Below are 21,629 nucleotides of genomic sequence, written 5' to 3'. Positions count from 1 at the left end.
AATGTCTTCTTTCAATATTTCTTTTATCTTTAGGTAAAGAAAGAAGTCATTGGGGGCCAGATCAGGCGAGTAGGGAGGGTATTCCAATACAGTTATTTGTTTACTGGCTAAAAACTCCCTCACAGACAGTGCCGTGTGAGCTGGTGCATTGTCGTGATGCAAGAGCCATGAATTGTTGGCGAAAAGTTCAGGTCGTCTAACTTTTTCACGCAGCCTTTTCAGCACTTCCAAATAGTAAACTTGGTACAAATTCATAATGAATAATCCCTTTGATATCAAAAAAAGGTTAGCAACATCATTGCAACAAGTTCACGAACTTAATTGTCTGACTTCATACATCACTCATTTGCCCTGAGCTGTTGTGGTACCCTCCCTGACCCATCAAGGCCTATTTTATCATTTGTTTTACTTAGTTGATTTGCATTGTGAAATATTTGGGTTTTAAATATTTGTCATTTTTAGGCTCATGTGAGATCTTGCTCCCTGGCATATGTCATCAGTTTGGCTCAAATAAACTCATCTAAAAATTCTAAAAAAAAAAAAAAAAAGTCATTTTTCTGTCTTCATTATTAATATATTTTCATTATGTAAAAGTTAAACAATAGAAAATGTGTCTTTAACAGATAAAATTCCTTTTTTTCTTTTTAGAAGTCTGCTAATGTGGGAAAAGTCCCTAGAGATGGTAGAGTAAAACCCTTTTAGAAGTTTCTGATCCTTTCCGACAGCACTCACAGCTGTATGATTTTTTTTTATGGGTGGCTGTTTGACTCACTTCCATTTTACAGATATGAATCCTTCACTGCTTTTGGTTTTATTCGGTCAATTTCTATTCAGTTTAGTTTAGTCACCTTCCTAACAATATAGTCATTGATTGTCAATATTCCAGCCATATGCGTATATATGGTTCTAATATTTCTTTGCACTGTCTGGCTTTAGCTTTTCACTACTCTGGCTTTGAGTTCGTCTGTACTGGTAGCATCTGGAGATTTCCTTTTCTTGCTTTTGAGCTTGGCTGTGCAGTTTTTGGTAGTGGTTATGGTGTTACGTTGCACACAGCATTTCTATGTATTTGGTGCAAAAGAATTGGCCCCTTCCATTTTGGATTCTGACTTGTTGACTGTAAGTTGCCATGGTAGTACGTATTTCAATTTTCCAAGAGAAACTAGGCTATGGTATTTTTTTTCTCCAATAACAAGCATTTGCTGGTCAGAAAAAAGGTAATCTAATTTTTTCAGGCCTTGATTAATTGGGTTTTCACCGAGATGTCAAATGCACTAATACTCATTGCTTATTTGGGGGAAAATGTATTTTTTTTTTATTTTAATAAAGTTTGTGCAGACATTCCCAGTTTATAGATAGGAATTAAATATGGTTAGCTACCCGGTTCTTTAAAAATTAGGCACAAAAGCAGGTATATATATTAGATGATAATTAGTGCTATAGGGAAAAACAAAGTAGAATAATAAGGGGGATAGGCACTAATAGGAATGAGGTGGCTGAGTGTCAGTATTTTATATAAGATAATTAGGAAAGTCTCGTCAGATAAAGTGATGTTTGAACAAAGAATTTAAAGGAAGTGAGATAAAAACCAGTTATTTGGGGAAGCACTTTCCATGAAGAAAATATAGTAAAGGCCTGAGGTGGGAGTGTGCTTGACATGTCCAAGAGGCCAATTTATCTAGAATGAAGTGAGAAGGAAGTAGTAGGAAATGAAGTTAGTGACATGGGGTTCTTTTACTTTCACCCTGAGTGAGATGGACACCATTAGAGGATTTTGAGCACAGGAGTACAGGAGTTAGGTTTTTTAAAAAACATGATTATTTTGGTTTTTATGTGAAAGGTAGGCTGAACAGAGTCCAGTTGAGATATCTGAATAACCCAGGTAAGAGATGATGGTCATTTAGATCATGGTGTAGCAGTGAGGTGATGAGAAGTTTTTAGATTCCACATTTATTTTGAAGGGGGGGTTAACAGGATCTTTTCTTGTATTGATTATGGGCTGTGACAGAAAGAGAAGAGGATGACTAAGGGGTTGGCCTGATTTAGTAAGTGAGTTGCCATTAACTGAGGTGGCTACAACTGTGGTAGAGGGAGGTTTGGGCTTTCAGTATCAAGAGAGGCTTAGGGCGTAATTAAATTTGAGAATCATATTAGACATTCAGGTTGAGTTGTCAACTATAGTTTTTGACTAATAAGTTGGAGTTCAGGGGAAAGACTTTGTTGGCTTATGGGTGAGGATGAGATCATCTAGGAGTGAATTTCGATAGAAAACAGACTGGAAGGCTGAGTCCTATATTCCAGTGTTCAGAGATTGGCAAGATGAATTGGAATCAAAACAGGAGCCTAAGGAATAGCATATGAGGAGAACCAAAAGAGAATGGTGTCCTGGAAGCCAAGTGATGAAAATATTTCAAGAGGAAGGAGTGTTTAACTATGTCAAATAAACTGAAAGATCAAGTGAGTTGACCTTTCAACTCACCAAGAAGCATTCCTTAGATTTGGCAGCGTGGAGGTTAGGTCATTGGTGTACGTCTTATGGGGTTCAAAAATCACTTGGAGTCAGGATACTAGAAGGAGTGTGCTCATAATTAAAGGACACTGTTGGTTTTAAGACTGTTGGTTTTAAGACGTATTCCAATGTAAGAGATGTTGGTTTTAAGATGTATTTCAACGTAAGGAACTTATACTGCTGACATTCTTTCTAGACTAAAGGTGGAGTAGAGAGAATGTGATTGTGATCCCCAATCTTTAAACATGTTGGCAATGTCCTCATGTGTCCCTGCAGCAAGTCTGAATGCCCTATTTTTCCATTCAGAGAAATAAGACCATCATCGCTGAGTGTTTGGATTGCACTGTTACATGTTCGGAAACTACTAGACTAAATAGGATTTAGTAATATCCTATTGTACTTAATAGGATATTACTAAACAATGTAGAAATTATTTCTACCATATCTCTTTTAGGTTATAAATTATTTGTATCCCTTAATATCACTATCAGGATTATAGCTGCTAGGCTCCTGAATGTCATCCTTCATTGTATTTCCCTGTGAATTGCTTCTCCCCTTTTCTCATAAAATCATCTGGCCCTCACTCAACCTAAGTCCTCTTGTCTTCCAAAGAGATTGACTTTCGTAACCATGTGGTGTTCTTTCTCGGCCTGGGTACTATTTTTCTCCAGAGATTTAACCAGGCAAATACTTGGAAAGAAAGCAAAGAAATCGAAATCTACTTGTTTCTTTTTGTATTATGGTTGACTTCTGAATACATGTTTTCATTGATGCCTTCTGGATAAGTACTGCTGGATAGTTGTTTTTAATTTGCCTATGAAAGTTAAAAGAGCATTTAAATTTCACACATATTTAATTAAAATATGCTAATTCTGATAGACTGAGGTACTAAAGAAGAGGGTACTAAATTGAAAAACTGGATTTATTAAATATTGAAAAAATGCAGTTTACTGATTTCAGGATATACCTCAGTAAATAAAATATAGGTTATTAGTGACAGTGCACTGCTTTCATGAATTGATGAAATAATTTGCAATTAACATAGATTTTATGCAAATTGAAGTTCTAAAGTACAATTATTTTTTAAAACAATTATTTATGAAAGTTCGATTTCCAAGTATTTAAGTAATCCTTCATTGTAGGTAAATGTCACCTAATTGCAAATTTCAAGTTGTGCATGTTCCAAGTAAGATACCTTGTATTTTTTTAAGTTTCAGGTGAAGATACCTTAAAATTTGACTAAACCTACGTTTTCTTGTTTTAATTTTAGGGTGAAAAGGTAAACTATGAAAAGTTTAGGAATTGGCTTCTTCTAAACAAAGACGCTTTTACCTTCTCTCGTTGGTTATTGTCTGGGGGTGTATATGTGACCCTCACTGACGATAGTGATACTCCCACCTTCTACCAAACTCTGGCTGGAGTCACACATTGTAAGTAATGGCATTTCATTGTCTTATGCTCACTTTTTAATACAATTGCCTGGTAATATGAGAATATGCCTATAAAGGAGAAATTTATTGTTAATAGTTTTTTCTTCTAAAGTGTTAATTAAATGAAATGCAGGAGCACTGAATGCTTAGCTGAAAAAGAAAACTCTGTTTTTTGTCTACTGAATACTTGCATACTCCAAACGTGTGGGTTTTTTTCCCCCACATCAAGCAATTCTCCAACACTCTGCAGACACCAACTGGCTGTTCTACAATTCAATTCAGTTTTGACACTACCTACCTAGGGTTAGCATAGACCCCATAGGTTTAGGGCTCAGTCCCACCAGACTGCCACTGTGTCCCCTATTTCAGATGCCAATCACAAGTCCACACTGTCACCTGTGCTTCTGACCAACCAGCTATAAATTAGAGGTTCCGATCACCCTTTCCTTGGGCTTAATAATTTGCTAGAACAGCTCACAGAATTCAGGAAAATAGTTATGTTTACTGATTTACTGTATAATACGGGATACGTTAAAGGATGCAGATGAAGAGATATATAGGGCAAGACCTGGAAGGGTCCCAAGTATAGGAGCTTCTGTCCCTGTGGAGCTGGGATGCAGCAATCCTTCTGGCATGTGGATATGTTAACCAATCTAGAAGCTCTCTGAATCCCATACTTTGGGTATTTTTATGGAGGTTTCATCACATAGGCATGATGGATTATTAACTCATTTTCCAGCTCCTTCCCCAACTCCAGAGACTGAGGAGTGGGGCTGAAAGTTACAAGTTTCTGATTATAGTTTGGTCTTTCTGGTGATCAGCTCCCATCCAGGAGCCCACAAAAGTCACCTCTGGCATTTGAACAAAGACCCCTGTTACCCAGGAAATTCCAAGGGATTTAAGAGCTTTGAGTCAGAAACTACTATCACTCAGGAAATTTAACTAGAGTTTGGTTAAAGACCAAGTATTGTCAGGAACCAGGGGCAGAGGCCAATTTATTATTTCAGAGTCGCCTTCTACTAATTGTCCTTAACCAAGCTGTATTAGTTTTCTAGGGCTACTGTAACAAAGGACCACAATTCATAAACTGAAACAACAGAAATGTTTTCTCTCACAGTTCTGGAAGCTGAAATCAAGGTGTTAACAGAGAGCCATGTTGCTTCTGAAGGACCCAGGGAAGAGTCCCTTCCTTGCCTCTTCCAGCTTCTGGTGACCTCAGGCTTTGCTTGTCTTGTAGCTATATCACTCCAATCTCTGCCTCCATCTTCCCATGGCCTTCTCTGTGTCTGTCTGTCTGTATCCTTTCCTCTTCTTATGTAAGATCACCGTTTATGGATTTAGGACCCAACCTAAATCCAGGATGATTTTCCCTCAAGATTCTAAATTCATTACATCCCCCTAGACCCTATTATTTCCAAATAAGGTCATATGCTGAGGTCCCAGATGATCATGAATTTTTGAGGGACACTTTTCAGTTCACCAAAAAGGCCCGTGTTAAACTTCTACTGTACTTCTACTGTTCTTCTTTCCTGTGGTTATAGAAAAGTTCCCTTCATTGGGCTTTTGCTCACGTTACTTCTTAACACTGGAATGCCTTTCACTTTCCTTCTCCCTATAAATCCTAGTCATCTCTGAAGACTTAAATCACATGCCCCTGTGTTTTCATGAAACCTTTTCTTGTCTTCCTATGAGACATCATCTCTCCTTTTTCTGAACTCTCTTAACACCTTTTTTGTACCCTTCATGAATGATCTTATCACTTTCATGCTTATATTATAATTATTTATAGCATTCTGTTTATTTGTACATGTCATCTCTCTTAAATCGTAGAGACCCTGTATTATTCTTTCCTTCTCCGTCTGTGCCAAGCCTTAAATAAGTATCTGGTGACTGAATTGAGGACCTTGGGTGTCAAGTGCTGTTTGTATCTATTGCTGTATGTAACTTATAATTTGGAAACTAATTAAACACCAGCTACTTTTCCACCCATTTCATCCTGTTATTAACAGAAGTTCAGACTGATAAATTCCTGCATGAATAGGCAATGAACTTGATTCTGTTTTCAGTGCCCTTGTCTTTATTTTTGATACGACAAAAGCCTCTTTAAAAAAATTGTTTTGCATCAGAAATTAGGGAATCTTGTTATACTCACTATAAGCTCCATATAACATACAATAGTTTTTAAATTGTCAGTCTTATGGATATTCTGCTGAACTTTTGTTTTTATTTGTGATTGTATGGTGAATTACTGTTCTGTTAATATTGGCTGAGTGTGACTACTTTCCCTTAATGACTTATGTTAAAGAAAAATTACTCTGACACTTGTTAAAATGGTGAGGAAGACTTGTGATGTAGCATATTGCAATAGGGAAGAGAGATTGGTCTTAACTCCAAATGTAACAAGCACAATTGGGGATTTATAGCAAAGGAGTAGGGTAAAGGGAGTCAGTGGAGGGAAAATTACAAAGAGGAGACATCAAATGTAAGGGATTCTTGCTAAAGGCAGGCCAAGGACTTATTTATCAAAGATGGGGTATGAGGAACTTGATCAGATATCAAGGTTAGGGAGATGACTTACCAGGATTCTTTGCTAAGTGTGGGCTGAGCGGGCCAATGAGAGGACGGGGCCCAAGTTTGAAGCCTGATTGAAAGGAAGATTCAGAGGAGCAGGACTAAAATTTGGTCAAGGAGAAGAGAGCCTTTGTCAGTTCCTTAAAGTTAAATTAATTCTGACGTACTTTGCAAATGCAAACGCTGTTATTGCTTGTTTTTGAGAGCACTGTATTATTAAAGATTACAGGCTTATTTAACCTCAATCAGTCAAAATGATTTTCAAGATGTTATGCCGTTACCTGGCTCCCATTTTTATTTGAAAATGATCTTTTTTATTTAGTTTTTATCAGTTGGGAACATTTTTGGATTTTCAATAGGATCTAAAAGTTACAATGCCTTTACCTTGTTTAAAAATACAGGGGTGCCAAAAAAATGTATACACATTTTAAGAAAGGAAAACTGTGTTAAAATTCTAATACTCAATATATACCGATAACAAAAGATGGATACAAGTCACATTTGACTTCTGCAATTACAAGAGGTGCTCAAAGTGGTTACCATCAGTGTCCAGACACTCCTGATCACTGCTTGAGTAACGCTGACCAAAGTGTCCACCTGTATACATTTTGTAGGCACCCCTGGGATTTATCTTGAATTATTTAAAATAAGTATTAATGTAGATACATTGTGTGACCTGCAATAATGAGCTAATTTCTAAACTGAGTGGTTTCTTGTTAGGATCACTGTACGACCACTATGTCTGCAGCATGTTAGCACTGTTGACCTTTCTGTTTTCTTGAGATTCTCTTCTCCTGTTGCTTTTGACACACTGTACTTCCCTCGTTTTTTATTAGTCTGAGTTTTCTTTCTGGCTCTCCTTCTTCTGTCTACTTTTAAAATGTGAGTTGTTTCTCATGGATTGCCCTTTCGTTCTATTTTGTCTTTGGCTGACAAGCATCCTTTGCTTCCTTACAGCCACGCCCATTGTTTCACCTATCCTTCTTACCTTTGCAGGTGATACCTAGTTTTCTGGTCTTGAGGTAGCTCTCAAAGTGTATATTCATTTAAATTAATGCCTCCTGGATATACATATTTTAACATCTGAATCTCCTATATAAAACCAAATTCATGTTTCCTTGCTTCAACCTATCTAAAGGTTAAAAAAAAAAAGGCAAACATGTTCTTCCTGTCTTTTCTGTCTTGATTAATAATATTTGCAATTCCAGTTATCCACTTTGAGATTACCTTTGACTTTTCCTTAGCAGGCTTCGTATTAGATCCTGTCAATCTTAACTCAGCCCTGTTTTTTGCGTCTTTCTTTCTTTCTTGCTGCCATCATTATAATAGCTTTCCTTATTTATCTGAGTACACACGTTAATGATAGGAAAGAATTAAGGACACTGGTTGTTTTTTTCAGTTTACATTTTTAAAAAAACCATTCTTCATTTCCCTGCTCAGAAACCTTTGAGGGTTCATTTTCCATAGAACAAAGCTTAAACTCCTTAGCATGGTGTCTCTAAAGTCTCTTAGTTTCCTATTCTTAAGTTTTCATACCTATTTCTCCTCACATACGTTCTCTGCTTCAACTACAGAGCACTGGTCAATATTTCATTACTATACCATGAACTTCTAGCCAAGCAATTCACTATTTAGTGTCTTTGCAGGCCCTTTCACTCAGAGCATATTTGTTACATTATACATTTCAAGTAATGTGTCATGAATGTGGAAACTTGTGATAAAAATAGAGAATGTTATTAACAGAAAATATTTATTCTAAAAGATCAATGACTATTTAAATTTGTGTAATGATCCAGGGTATCTGGGAAACATAAAGGAATTACAATTTTTCATTTGTAAGTAACATTTATGTTAGAATACAAGTGCCTTTAATTACTTTTTCACAAACAATTATAAAGTAAAATTTGAATTCACAGTAGGTTGAGCACACTACTATATTCAAATTTTATTCACAGATGTAAATCACAATTGAAACTAGGGAACTGTTTGTATTCAATACAGAGTTAGAATAATTAACTGATTTGTTCTACACAAGGTTTTAGATTTTTGTTATGTCAAGCACATTTTTCAGAGCTGCAAATTTCAAACTACCGTTACCTTACCTTTTATTTACATTTAAGAAATTGGATTAGAACTTTAATCCAAAGTTCAAGTTTTTATGCTTGAGTGGATCTTAATCATGTTTTTATCAAGACTATTATATTTTTCTGTCATAATTTGCTGTTTAAATACCTAAGATCAGATTTCCTAAAAAAATTTTTTTGGGTTAAATATAGGCAATGACAAGTTAACTTTTAAAGCCATTTGTACTGGACAGACAATGTTGGCAATGATGCTATAGATCTTGATGATGATGTTCAGAGTCAGAGAACATGTATAAACATGTTGTGTGTAATTAAATGTTTGAAATAGATCGGTATAGGTGTTATGACATTCTTTTTTTGATATCTGAGAGAACAGTTTACCAAACCCTAGTCATTTGGCTTTTTCTCGTAATAACCCTTTCCCCATCCATTTTGTTTGTGGTTATTTAGTACCACATAGTGTTGGAGTTTGGAGACATAGACTATGAACTCAAAATGTAAATCGTTTTACAAATTTCGATCAGTGTTATCCATCCCGTATTATCGTACATGCATAGTCCGAGCTAAACACAATCTGGCAGCTCTCTGCTTCCATTTGAAGGCTTATCTTTTAGATGCTAACCTTTGAAATGTCTGCATTCTGACTGAGCTACCTACAAGGTCTAGGTTGAACTGCCTGTAATCTTTAACACTCTCTCCCTCACTGCAAAGTAAAGTTCTTTCTTGTTTTTGTCTCTTAGCTTGTGTCTACAACAAAAATTCTTCCTTTTCCTTTCCCCCCCAAATTACTTTGCTCTGTGGAAGGTTCTAATTAAATAAAGTGCAAATAAAACACTTTCTAGAGACACTAAGCTTGGTGGACATTATCTCGTTTAATCCTTATGCTGTCTCTGAGGTTCATTTTATCTCCGTTCTAAAAATGAGGACGCTAAGACTATGAGAAGTTAAAGAAACTTTTCACAAGGTAAATGACTAATAGGTGCCAAAGTTGAGATGTTTGGACCCCAGAATGCATGCGTATTATTATTTTAGGACTCGAAGACGGTTTAATGACACGCTCATTTTATTCTTTCATCTTTTATGAGTAGCTTGTAATTGCAGGTAAAAGGAGTTAGTCCGATGGTAGTTGTGGTTTGGTGAGCCATCTTCTTCAGACACCAGACAACTTTGCAGATTCACTTTTCCAATTTCCTTTTTTGCCCTTAGGGATACTTACAAGTGATTATTTTTATTTCTCTTCAAGAAGTAATTTCATTTGATCCAAGCAAGATCATTGAATGATTGCTCATTTATCAACAGTGAAATAGGTGATAGAACTATGATTTTTAAGAACTGTGTTTTAAGAACAAATTGAGAATTAATTTTCGTTAATGTTGATCATATTTTTATAGAATATAACTATATTATTTAGGAGAAAATATGTGTGCCTATTCTTTTTTGTAAATGTGTGTTTAAATATACTGAAAAAGAGTTTTTGGAGTTTCCCTAAAATATATCACAAGAGTGTATAAGCCTGCTTACCTCAGTGATTTTGAAACTGGAGGGCAACGGAATCCAGTGCTCATGCTGCCTACGCCGCTCAGCCAATAGACCCACACAAGAATTGGGCTATAGAATAAGCATTTATTATCAGAGCACGAGTCGTCTGAGAAGGCAGCAGGTTAATGCCTCCAAAGACTGCCTTAACATTCTCAGGCTAGCTGGGGGTATATCAGGGAAAACCTGGCGTTCCTCTAAAGGCTATGTGAGGGTTCTGGGGATCTGCATTGGAGCAACCTGATTATTCAGTGGCGTGAGCAACCTGATTATTCAGTGGCGTCACCAACCCAGGAACAATGATGGCAGTAGCCTGGAAAGAATGCTAGACCACTGAGATTGTGATCATTAAGCCTAAGGGTATTAATCATAAGTTTCAGGGTAATTTTCTAAGACAGGGAACTGGATGGGACAGGGGACATTCTGGGGATGATCTATCCTTAAGCTGTAAGTCAAGGAAAGGTGAGGCTGGGGACATTGCAAGGCCTCCATTTCAGCGGGTTCCAACCTGGCCCTGCTTCAATTTCTTTTAGTAATAATAGAATCTGGATTCTGAGTTAATTTATAATACAGTATTTTTGGCTAATTTTAGGGCCATAGAACTCATTTTGATTATTTTTCTTTTCATATCTAATTCAAATTTATATTGTCCCTATTTTAGCATCGATCATCTCAACTAAAAATATGTTACTATTATATTCCCTTGCCTCCTTTTAGTTTGCAATGTTAAAACCTTAAGAAAAAAGTACTTAAGTTCCATAAGCCACTAGTAAATCTGCACGTCCCTCCTGCCTTATCCTCTTATCTGATTATAAATGATGTAAGGCTTGCCACCATTTTAAGTAGATCTCAGAAGGTGATTGCTTTTGAGAAGGTTGCTTCAAAAATGTTAAAGTACTATGTGACGGTTTGAAAACCCTGGGGTATTTTGCCTGGCTTTTTAATTTTATTTGTTGATTTTTTTATGGGAATCAATTCTGGCATTAAAGAATTATCTCTGCAGCTGGAGCCTCTGGTAAGGTGGGAGTTGATTAGGAGGACCCGAAGTGCAGGCGGGGAACTATTTAGAGTGTTGGGAATGTGGTATGTTGCTGTGGTGACTCAGAAAAAATTACACCTTTAGGTGGGTGATAAATTCTTTCCTATTTAGCTAATAAGATATAAATTTTTGGTATTGGTTTATGAATTGCATATAAAGCAACTACTGCAATTGTTACCTCTTTTTTCTTTTAAGTGAACGTGAGGTTAGTTGCCTTCCGTCTACCCAGAAATTCAGTGGCCAATTCATTTAAAATGTTTGTGCAATAATAGTATATATAATTTATCAGAGCTTATTTTTGGCAAATATTGATCAATGAATTGCGGTCTATAACCAAAAAATGAACAGGTCACATAAGCTTTTAAAAGGGAGTTCTAAAAGCATGGTTTTAATTGGTGGCCACGACCAATCTGATCTTTTTTTTTGCTTCTAAATATGTTCTTTTCACCTTTCTACCTCAGCAAAGAAATTGTGTTTTTTAAGGAGATTAATAAACTTAATCTTCAAAGGTAAAAAATTTGGGAGGCAGTAGGTGTGATTTTTCTGTGTTCTAATTTAGTGTATTATGTAAATACCAGTTAATTGGAAATACTTACTGAGCGTCCATTATATACTTAGGATCTAGAAGTATAGAAATAAGAACATACAATAGTCCTCCCGCCCCCATCCATAGGGGATGTGTTCCAAGACCCCCAGTGGATCCTGAAACTGTGGATAGTACCGACCTCCCCCCCAACATACATACCTATGATAAAGTTTAACTTATAAATTTGGCACAGTAAGAGATTAACAACTAATAAAATAGAACAATTATAATAATATACTGTAATAAAAGTTATGTAAATGTGGTCTCTCAAAATATCTTATTGTAGTATCACCCTTCTTGTGATGAAGTGAGATAAAATGCCAAACCTGTTCCCGAATCTGTGTAACCATCCCTTACTTGTAGTAAATGGCTTGATGTCACTCATTTTAGGGGATCCCTCACTGAAGTCTTCATATAGGCTCAATGCCTTCTGGCTCAACACTTTGTTGTCAGTCAGTTTTCTGTTCATGTCTTTAACCCACAAATTTAATAATCTTTCCCATGTTAACTAAGCACTTACTATGCACTGTGGCCATAACTTGCAATTTCATGTGCGACAGAAAACTAGCACAAATTTATTTTTCCTTCTTCACAATTTCATGGATAGAATATTTGTTCTTACTGTAGATCTTAGCAACCTCAGCATGATTTTTTTTTCCTTTCCTTATTAAGTCAACAGCTTTCACTTTTTCACTTAACACAAGCACTTCACTGCTTCTCTTTGATATGTGCGAATTGCCAGCATCACTACTCTTGCGCTTTGGGGCCATTAGATAAGGGTTACTTGAACACACGCCCTGCGATATGGATACCCATACTGCCACAGTTCAGCTGATAGTCCAGTTGGCTACGAAATGACTAACAGGCAGGGAGCATATACAGTGTGGAGCTGCTTCACAAAGGGATGATTCATGTCCGGGTGGGATGGAGCAGGGCAGTGCGACTTTTCATCATGCTACTCAGAATGGCGCACAATTTAAATTTATGAATTGATTATTTCTAGAAATTTGCGTTTCATGTTTTCAGACTGGTTGACCTCAGGTAACTGAAACCACAGAAAGTGAAACTGCGGATGGTGGGTGGCTACTGTAGTGTCTGTCAAGGCTCCTGTCTTCCTCCTTTTGATTCACGGTCAGGTTTTCTTGTATGCAGATCTACGACTTGAAAGAAAGTTTAGGATGGGAGAAATCGGTTTCTCTTTCTTTTACGTTGTAAGTGGAATGAACAGACATCTTACTATGGAAAGGAGACGGTAATGCTATCTCAGTTTATCAGACTCATGATTACTCTCTCTATTCCTAAACTTTGAAAATACTCCTTTTAAATAAATCCAGTTTTCTGGGTATTTGAAGTTGATACTTACATTTTAAAAAATGAACGCTACATGTTTATGTAGATTTTAAAAATTAGCTCAATTCCAAAATAATTGGACCTTTGCAAAGGTTGATTCATCAGGAGGTTACAATGTAGTAATGAATGCAGTATATTTGTTATTTGGTTAAAAAAGAAAAAAAATATGACAGTGTGTAGTCCTGGATGAAAATTTTATCTTTCTTGTATCGTAGTCTTTCTAGATAATTTTGTTGTAAAATTTTAAAAATTAATTTAGCTCTTTGATTATTTAAAACTATGAACTAGGGTTTTGTGTAATCTGAGAATCATACAATGATACAGATGATAGAATGAAAGTATTGGAAATAATCTTTCCAAACAACCTAGGTGACATTCAACTAAATACATCTAATACTACGGTTACAGTTATGTGAAAACATGCAATTATTTTTTATTTTTATTTTTCCTTTTTTAAAATAGCCTACATTTTTAGTATTTTTCATGCAACAAAATATGTATTACTAGTCTAATAAAAACCAGTAATACAAATTAAAAATTCAACTTGTATTATCAGTATTTCCATTTTTTTTACTTCCTAAAATATGTTACAACACTGTCACTCAGTTGTTATTATTACTTTTAGTAATTAATAAGTGATTAGTTCCCTTTAAATGCCAAAAGTGTAGATAACTTCATTATCACTCTTGGAATCCCTCTTCATAGTTTTTGTGGCTCATTAAGAGATCCATTCTAGGAGAAGCCAAGTCAAGAACTTTCCAGGAGAGCATTCTTCTTTGTAAAATGGGAACTAGTTAGAATCAGTGTTCTTGACCCCACGTACATATTGTCAAAGACTTTGTTTTCATCTGTGGCAGGTGTAGTCATTCCCATGAACTTTTCTTCTATTTCAGAATAAATTAGAATAGTGTCTTTCTGAAAAAAATCTCAGTTCTTCCATGTACTGATGTGTGATAATGTATACAAAATTTTATACTTTCAGTGCATGATTTTTTTTCCATTTTTATATTTGGCTTTCAAAAGAATTTTATTCCTACATCCTTTAAGTAAAACCTCTCTGATAGGATTTAGACATAATGAGTGTCAGGGCAAGGGGGACAGGAAGGAAAAATAGAGAAACATTAGCTTTAAATCCCAGGAATCCTTTGCTGGTTAAGCAAAAGGAAGATAATTTCTTAAACTGTTATGAAATTTTGTGGAATGTACGTGGAATTTTTTTTTTTTTGGAATACATGTTTTCATTTATTTACCACTCGATTATATTATTCACCACTTATGCTATTGTACAATTATCATACAGATACACATACTGATTTGACCATCTCTTAATTATCTTGCTGATGAGGAAAATAGTTTTCCCCTGCAATTTGTATTAAAACTGCCGTGAAATAGAGTAACAATAAATGCTTTGAAGGCCCTGGAAATTTAAGGAGCATTGTTTTTATTTTCCCAGGTAACTTGTAAGTTATTGGAGGTCAAGGATCACTAATGATACCAGTCTTTATCTATCATAGTTAACAATATCCTTGAAAAATAAATATGTATATGAGATATGATTAAAAAATACGTTGAATGTTTAAATTTTAAAAAATTTATTACAGTAAAAGACACATTGCTATTAATCCCCCTCTTGTTTCGAACACACTTACCCCATCGTTCTTGCCACTTTCTGAAGCAGTTCTGGAAGTTTTCTTTTGTGAGTGTCTTTAGTTGCATTGTAGTGGCTGCCTCAATGTACTGAATCAATTCAAAACGTTTTTCTTTCATGGTCATCTTGACTTTGGGGAAGAGCCAGAAGTCTCACAGTGCCAGATGGGGTAAATAAGGTGGATGAGGACACACCGTAATGTTTTTATTTGACTGGAAGTTGCTGTACCAGAAGTGATGTGTAACACCTAGCCCTTCCATTGTGATCGCAAAATACAGTGAATGCTGCTGCTAAAGTCATCCAATGGAAAGGCAGGGATCTACAATGTGGGATGAGGCACGGCAAACTGTAGTAACAGTGTGTGACAAGTTACAACTTATTCCATGTAGCCAGTTGGGTGTGAGCTACGGTTGAAAGAGGATGTTTTTTAAAGTGTGCCGTAAATCATCCTCCGTCATGACAACGCTCCGTGTCACACATCGCTTCTGGTATACGGCAAGTTCTACCAGGTGTGCACACTAGTTGGAAGTAAACAGAACCATTGGGACTGGTATGCATAGTAAAGGCACAGTAAACAGAGTCATCAAGGTTTGGGGGGGAGGAGAGGGAAGCAAAGAAATGAAAGAAAAAAAACTTTTAAAAAGCCCCAAGTCCAAACCACTGTCAAATCAAATTACATCAGAGGTTTAAATTTCAAAAATAGAAGATATAGGGTCACTATTACTCTATAAAATTCTTATAGTAATTTTTTTTTATTTCATATATTGTATTCATCTCTAGTAGTTCCTTTTGGTACTCTTTTTTTTTTTTTAATGGTTTTCATTTCTTTCCTCAATTTAGCCATGGTTTTCCTTAAATTCCTGAGACATTTATAATAGATGTTTTAAAGGCTTGCTTGCTAATTCTATCATCTCCTATTTCTGTGGCTTTTTCTATTGACGGGTTTTTATCCTGGTTTTAGATCACTTTTTCCTGTTTGTTTCATTTGGGGGGGGGGAGGAGATGCTAGACATTGTGCATGTTGTATGGCTAATTGGATTCTGTTGTTTTCCTTCAAGGCAGACAACAGAGGCTGTTTCAGTTTGCTAGGTAGTTAACTTACTTATGAATCTTAATATTTTCAAGGATTTTAAAACAAGTTTTGTTGGGCAAGTCTGGAGAGTATCATTTACTCTAGAGTTAGTTTTTCCCCTACTGTTAAGTGTGACCCTCTGAGTCTATGAATACTTCTAATGTTCAACAAGGTATTTCTACTCTGGCTAGTTAGAATTTAAGCATCTCCTAGCCCAGTCTCACTGAATCTCACTCTATGCATACACAGCTTAGTATTCTGCCAAAACTCAACAAGACTTCTGTGTAAATTTTTAGAGCTCTTTCTTTGCATAACTCTTTCCTCTGTAAAAGTCTTTCCTGAAAATTTCACCTATTTCAACCTACCTGAACTACAGTTTCTTTTCTTAATGCAGTGAAATCTCACCGCTTAGGTTCCTCATACCTTGCCAAAATCTGAAAGCTGACTGCAGGCAGAGAGAGCAATGGAAGGACTTGCCTTTTTTGCTTTCTAAATCTTACTTTAGTAGCTTGAAGGGGAAAAAAAAGACACACACAATGTAACCATGGTTGGAGCTAATCTGCGATTTTTAAAATATACTTCATGATGAATGAGGAAAGAAAGGTGTTCATGTTTTCACGATGCCCTCGTTACCTGTCACATCATGTAATCCTACTCTTACTCCTCTATCATTTATTGACTTTGTTCCTTATAACATCTTTTATCATGTTCCTTGTCATATTTAATAAGCATTGAATTTATAAGTAGTTACAGAGTAGTTACCATACTGACAGGATGACTCAGACATGGATCCTGCTATTAGGATGTTTACATTGTAGCCAGGAGAGACTGTGTATGTAGAATCTTTAAACCCAAGATAGAGATGGAAAATTATAAAAAATAAGTCCGATCAAAGTGGTGTGGGAGGCCAAAAATAAATGTTAGTTGTTTATTCTACAAATTGGATTGTCTACTTAATGGGAAATTGCAAAATTACATTTTTTTATTTTTAAAGCTTCTTTTATGTTGATTTGAATTTAATTTTCACACCATTTTAGATATACGGTGTTTGTGTTTCAGAATTTTGTTTTAGGCAATGTTTATTTTTATCACTTGAATTAATAAATTAAAATATATCCTTGGAATTATATTACCGTTTTCCCCCGAAAATAAGACCTCGCCAGACAATCAGCTCTAATGCATCTTTTGGAGCAAAAATTAATATAAGACCCGGTTTTATATTATATTATACCCGGTCTTATATTAATTAACATTATATTAACATTAATATAAGACCGGGTATAATGTAATATAAGACCAGGTCTTATATTAATTTTTGCTCCAAAAGATGCATTAGAGCTCATTTTCTGGCTTATTTTTGGGGAAACACGGTAGTAAGATGAACTAACTGCCCAGAAGAGAAGGTTGAGTTTTTCTAATTTTGTTTAATTTGACTCTCAGTGGAGGAATCAGACATCATTGATCTGGAGAAACGCTATTGGTTGCTGAAGGCTCAATCCCGGACTGGAAGATTTGATTTAGAGACATTTGGTCCATTGGTTTCACCACCTATTCGTCCATCTCTAAGTGAAGGTAGGAATCATTCTGTTTCCTACAAATGTTCTTTGTGGTAAACACACTTGAGCCCATCTCTTCTTTCTAACCAACACATCTTAACTCTAAAAGCCCATGATGTCACAGGTTTGCAAGTTTCTTGCAAATACCATAGTTCAGTGGAAAAAAGACTAAAATGGGAATTAAGATTGTAGTTTTGAGCTTCCTATTTTACCTATATAATCTTGCACAAATTAGTTTAGCTCTCTGCACTGAATATCCTCATATATAAAATAAGTTAGAGTCAGTGGTTATGAAACTGTACTCCAGTGAGGTACCTCAGCAGCTGATGTAGGGATCAGGGTGGTAGCCAGTGAACAGACAGCTCCAAGTTTTTTACACATAACCCTACCTCTCTCTCAGATCGAGTGCCTCCACTTTTTTTCTTTTACGTAAGACAGCTCCACTGCTATATTATTCCCCCGCCCCATCTCCAAAAAAGGTTAAGAAACACTGGACTGAACCATCTCTGAAGACCCTGTTGGCTCTAAATTTTGCTATGACTTTTTTTAAAAATTAGACATACAAATAGTAATTGTAGGTAATATCACAAAAGCATATTTGGAATCTGAATATTTGGATTCTGCTTCTTGTTCTGACCTTTTTTAACTTTTCTTACTTTGGGCAAATCACTTAACCCCTTTCTAAGTTTTCCACTTTTTAAACTGAGGGCACGGAATTAGGTTCTTGGTATAATCTGTATTCTTCAGATTCCTAGGGTACTTGAGAAGTACTTGTTAGGAGAGCCAGAGCAGATAGGGCTCTGGGCTTTCATTTATTATTTACCTTTTTGGAATTGGAAATAGTTAAATCATTTCATTTGAAAACAAAATTGTTTTATATCTATTTTTTAACAAGATGTTTGAAAACCACATGATTGAATTATAAATCCCCTTTCATTTCTGAAATTTAAAATATTATAAAAAATTTAGTACAAAGAAAACTACAGTACAGAATTTCTCTTATAATGTAGTGTATTTTTTTTCTTTGCTTCATGAAAGTGCTTTATAAGAGGTTATTAATAACACCATGGTATATCTTTGCATATACAGTTAAACTTTTCTTCTTGTTTTTTCCTTTTGTCTTCTCAATCTTTCTAAATAATTACAACTTCTGGTTTTGGGGGACGTTCTTAACTGATTTTTTCTTTTGGCATACTGTAGTTATTTTGGCTTTTAAAATTTATATAGAGACAGGCAAACATAACCAAACATTAAGTGATAGTAATGTATTTTCTGTTAGGATCTTAAGTTTTGGTTACAATTATTCTAGAAGAAAAAGAAATACTTTGAGACAGTGGGAACTACTGATAAACGTTTTTTTTGTGTTTGGTTTTTTTTATTTGGTCAGTTTATGGGTAAGAGTCATGCCTCTTTTCATAAGCATGTCAGTTTGACATTAGGAAGTTTGTTGGCTGTGGTTTATGGTGTCTCTTCCTATTTTACAGGTTTGTTTAATGCTTTTGATGAAAATCGTGACAATCACATAGACTTTAAGGAGATATCCTGTGGGTTGTCAGCCTGTTGCAGGGGACCCCTAGCTGAAAGACAAAAATGTAAGTGTGTTAAATATTGTCACAAAATTTGCAAAATACACAGAGAAAAAGTTAGCATTCGTCGGTGTAAAATCATCTGTGAATTAAGGTTTGAATTTTCATCACTTTCTCAGGTCGGCATATAGTCTTCATGTTGAGGTTTTACAGAAGTCAGTCTAAGTAAGGATTCAATCATCTACAGTTTTTCACTGTGAAGTGGTTTGGCATCTTTGTTATTAATAATGGGGTTGGTTTTCCTGATGAATTTGTAGTTCGTAACAAATGAACTACATCAGCCATGATGCAGTTGAATAAGTTAAGCATTTAGAAAATACTTTCTGGTAGTCTATAAATTCAGTGCCTTGCATAATTTGAAGTACAACTCATTTTCTGTAACTTGCATACATTAATATTTTATTAGCAAAATGAAATTGATGATAAAAACAATTTCATTTAAATACTAAAGTGGTCTTTTAAATCTAGCTAAAATGTTATTATAGCATAATTTGTAAGCATAAGTATATTACATTATTAAATCTTAACTATATTGAGAAAATGTAGCCACTTATATTTAATTGGTACATAATTCTGATGTATTTATACTAGGGTCATTATCTCTGTTTTTCTGAAATATAGTTCATTAACGTTGCCTGTTTGGCAACATTTGATATTTTGACCTTTGGTAGTAATATTGTATGTACTATAATGCACTCAATTGATTTAATAGCATAATTATTATGGGGTGTATATATAAAAAAGATAATTATTTAATCTTAAAAATTCAGATTTCTTTTTTCTTCCATGATGGTATACCTGGTTTTATAATAGATTATTTGTCCCCATTAAAGTTCTAATCAGGAGGCTGAAATTTTTGCTTTGAGGTTAATTATTACCTTAAAATTTTGTTTTAATTCTTTTTTGTTGATGGACTAATAGAAGTTAACAAACTAGAGTGATTTATTTGGAGTTAAATAGCAAAGTGCTGATATTTCTGATTCTTAGCATATTGTATGTAAACTTTGAAGAGTTGAAATTGCTCTTTGACAAAAAATGGAGTGTGCATTAGTTTCATTGGAAAGGCAGACTGTCTTAATACCAGCTTGTTACTGTTTCTTACTGTAGATGAAATATTTTCAGTATTAGAGGAATCAACTTTGCAACGATCACTTTTAAATATTAGAAATTAATTTAGGGGCTTGAATTTCTCCTCAAAACCTGTGAGGTAATATTTATTGTATAGTACTTAACCACCTGTCACCCCCTTTTGTTTCAGTTTGCAAGGAATTTAGCTCTAGATTTGGGTGAAAGATAGGGCTCCTCAACGTGGGTAATGATTTTGAGAGGGAGATTTATGAAGTGTGTGCAGTTAGTCCTACAAGTTCAAAGGACTTGAATGACATATATACATATTTGTATATGTATATATGTGTATGTATATGTGTGTGTGTGTATATATATATATGTATGTGTATATATATATATATATATATATATATATATATATATGCTCCAGATGAGAACTTAATCCAGAATATACTTACTTTAACAACTGAATAATTTTGCTAGGGAAGCTGCTAGTAAAATGTATTGTGCATTAGAATATAGAAGTGATTCTAAAGAGTTTCTTTTTTTTTTTTTTTCTTTTTAGTTTGCTTCAAGGTGTTTGATGTTGACCGTGATGGAGTTCTCTCTAGGGTTGAACTGAGAGCCATGGTGGTTGCACTTTTAGAGGTGTGGAAGGACAACCGCACCAATGATATCCCAGTATGTCCTGATTTTATGTTTTGTTGCATGTAAACTTCCAACAGCAAAATGGAGTGGAGAATTTTACACTTGATCTTAGCCAAAAGGCTGAGAAGCAATGGAGTAGAGAATTTTTAAAAAGAGAGAGAGTGGAAAGGATTTATTACTTCTAGTTGTTATATTATGCCACTCAAAATATTCATAAACGAAGGTGCAAAACTGGGTAGAGAATTTGCCTTAGAAAACTTAATAAGCTGAACTTACTGTGTAAAGTAAGAATGAAACTACAGGAAAATTCTCTTAATTTTTTAAAGCAAATATAAGAATCTATTTATGGTAATTAAAAAATACTTGACCAAAAAAAAGTATGTATATAGTATACTTTGGCCACTGAGTGATAAAAGTGATATCTATTCTTTTCTAATTACACCTTTGGATTTCTGTTTTTAAAGGAATTACATACAGATCTATCTGACATTGTAGAAGGCATATTGAATACACATGACACCACAAAGGTGAGTCTAGCTCGGACTAATTTATCCTTTTCTAAATTTACCATGTACTCTGATTCAGAATATTATGTAGCTTTTATACATATTCAAATCTGTTCTGCATCATCCCCACCAAGTGCTTATTTGGGTCTGTGGTTACAGTACCTCCAAATAGTCTCTAAAAGTAGCACATTCCATCTTTAAACAACTGTATTAAGTGTTTTGTATATAACAATATTTGTTATAAGCTAGGCATTTTATAAAAATCAAGTAGACTCAGCCCTTGTCCTCTGTAGTTTATAATCTTATTTCTCCCATTTTAGTAAGTTATGGTAAGGCTAACCTTATATTGAGCAAAAGAAGCCACACAAAAAACAATACCTACTGTATGATTCCATTTATATGAAGTTCAGGAATAGAGGCAAAACTAATAAATAGTGATA

General features: G+C 35.0%; 1 protein-coding gene across 2 annotated transcripts in view; it reads left to right on the top strand.

Annotated features, from left to right (window-relative positions):
* Positions 1–21,629, top strand: part of USP32 (ubiquitin specific peptidase 32) — a 163,522-nt gene that overhangs the window by 80,989 nt on the left and 60,904 nt on the right. For both annotated transcript variants that reach the window (XM_081029241.1, XM_081029240.1), the window contains exons 5-9: positions 3,780–3,939; positions 17,266–17,397; positions 18,866–18,973; positions 20,601–20,716; positions 21,148–21,210. In XM_081029241.1, coding sequence (XP_080885367.1) covers positions 3,780–3,939; positions 17,266–17,397; positions 18,866–18,973; positions 20,601–20,716; positions 21,148–21,210 — 579 coding nt within the window. The remainder of the gene's footprint in view (positions 1–3,779; positions 3,940–17,265; positions 17,398–18,865; positions 18,974–20,600; positions 20,717–21,147; positions 21,211–21,629) is intronic.

The sequence above is a fragment of the Rhinolophus hipposideros genome, assembly GCF_964194185.1.
Source record: "Rhinolophus hipposideros genome assembly, chromosome: 20".
Lineage (NCBI taxonomy): Eukaryota > Metazoa > Chordata > Mammalia > Chiroptera > Rhinolophidae > Rhinolophus > Rhinolophus hipposideros.
This window is presented reverse-complemented; position numbering and strand designations above follow the sequence as displayed.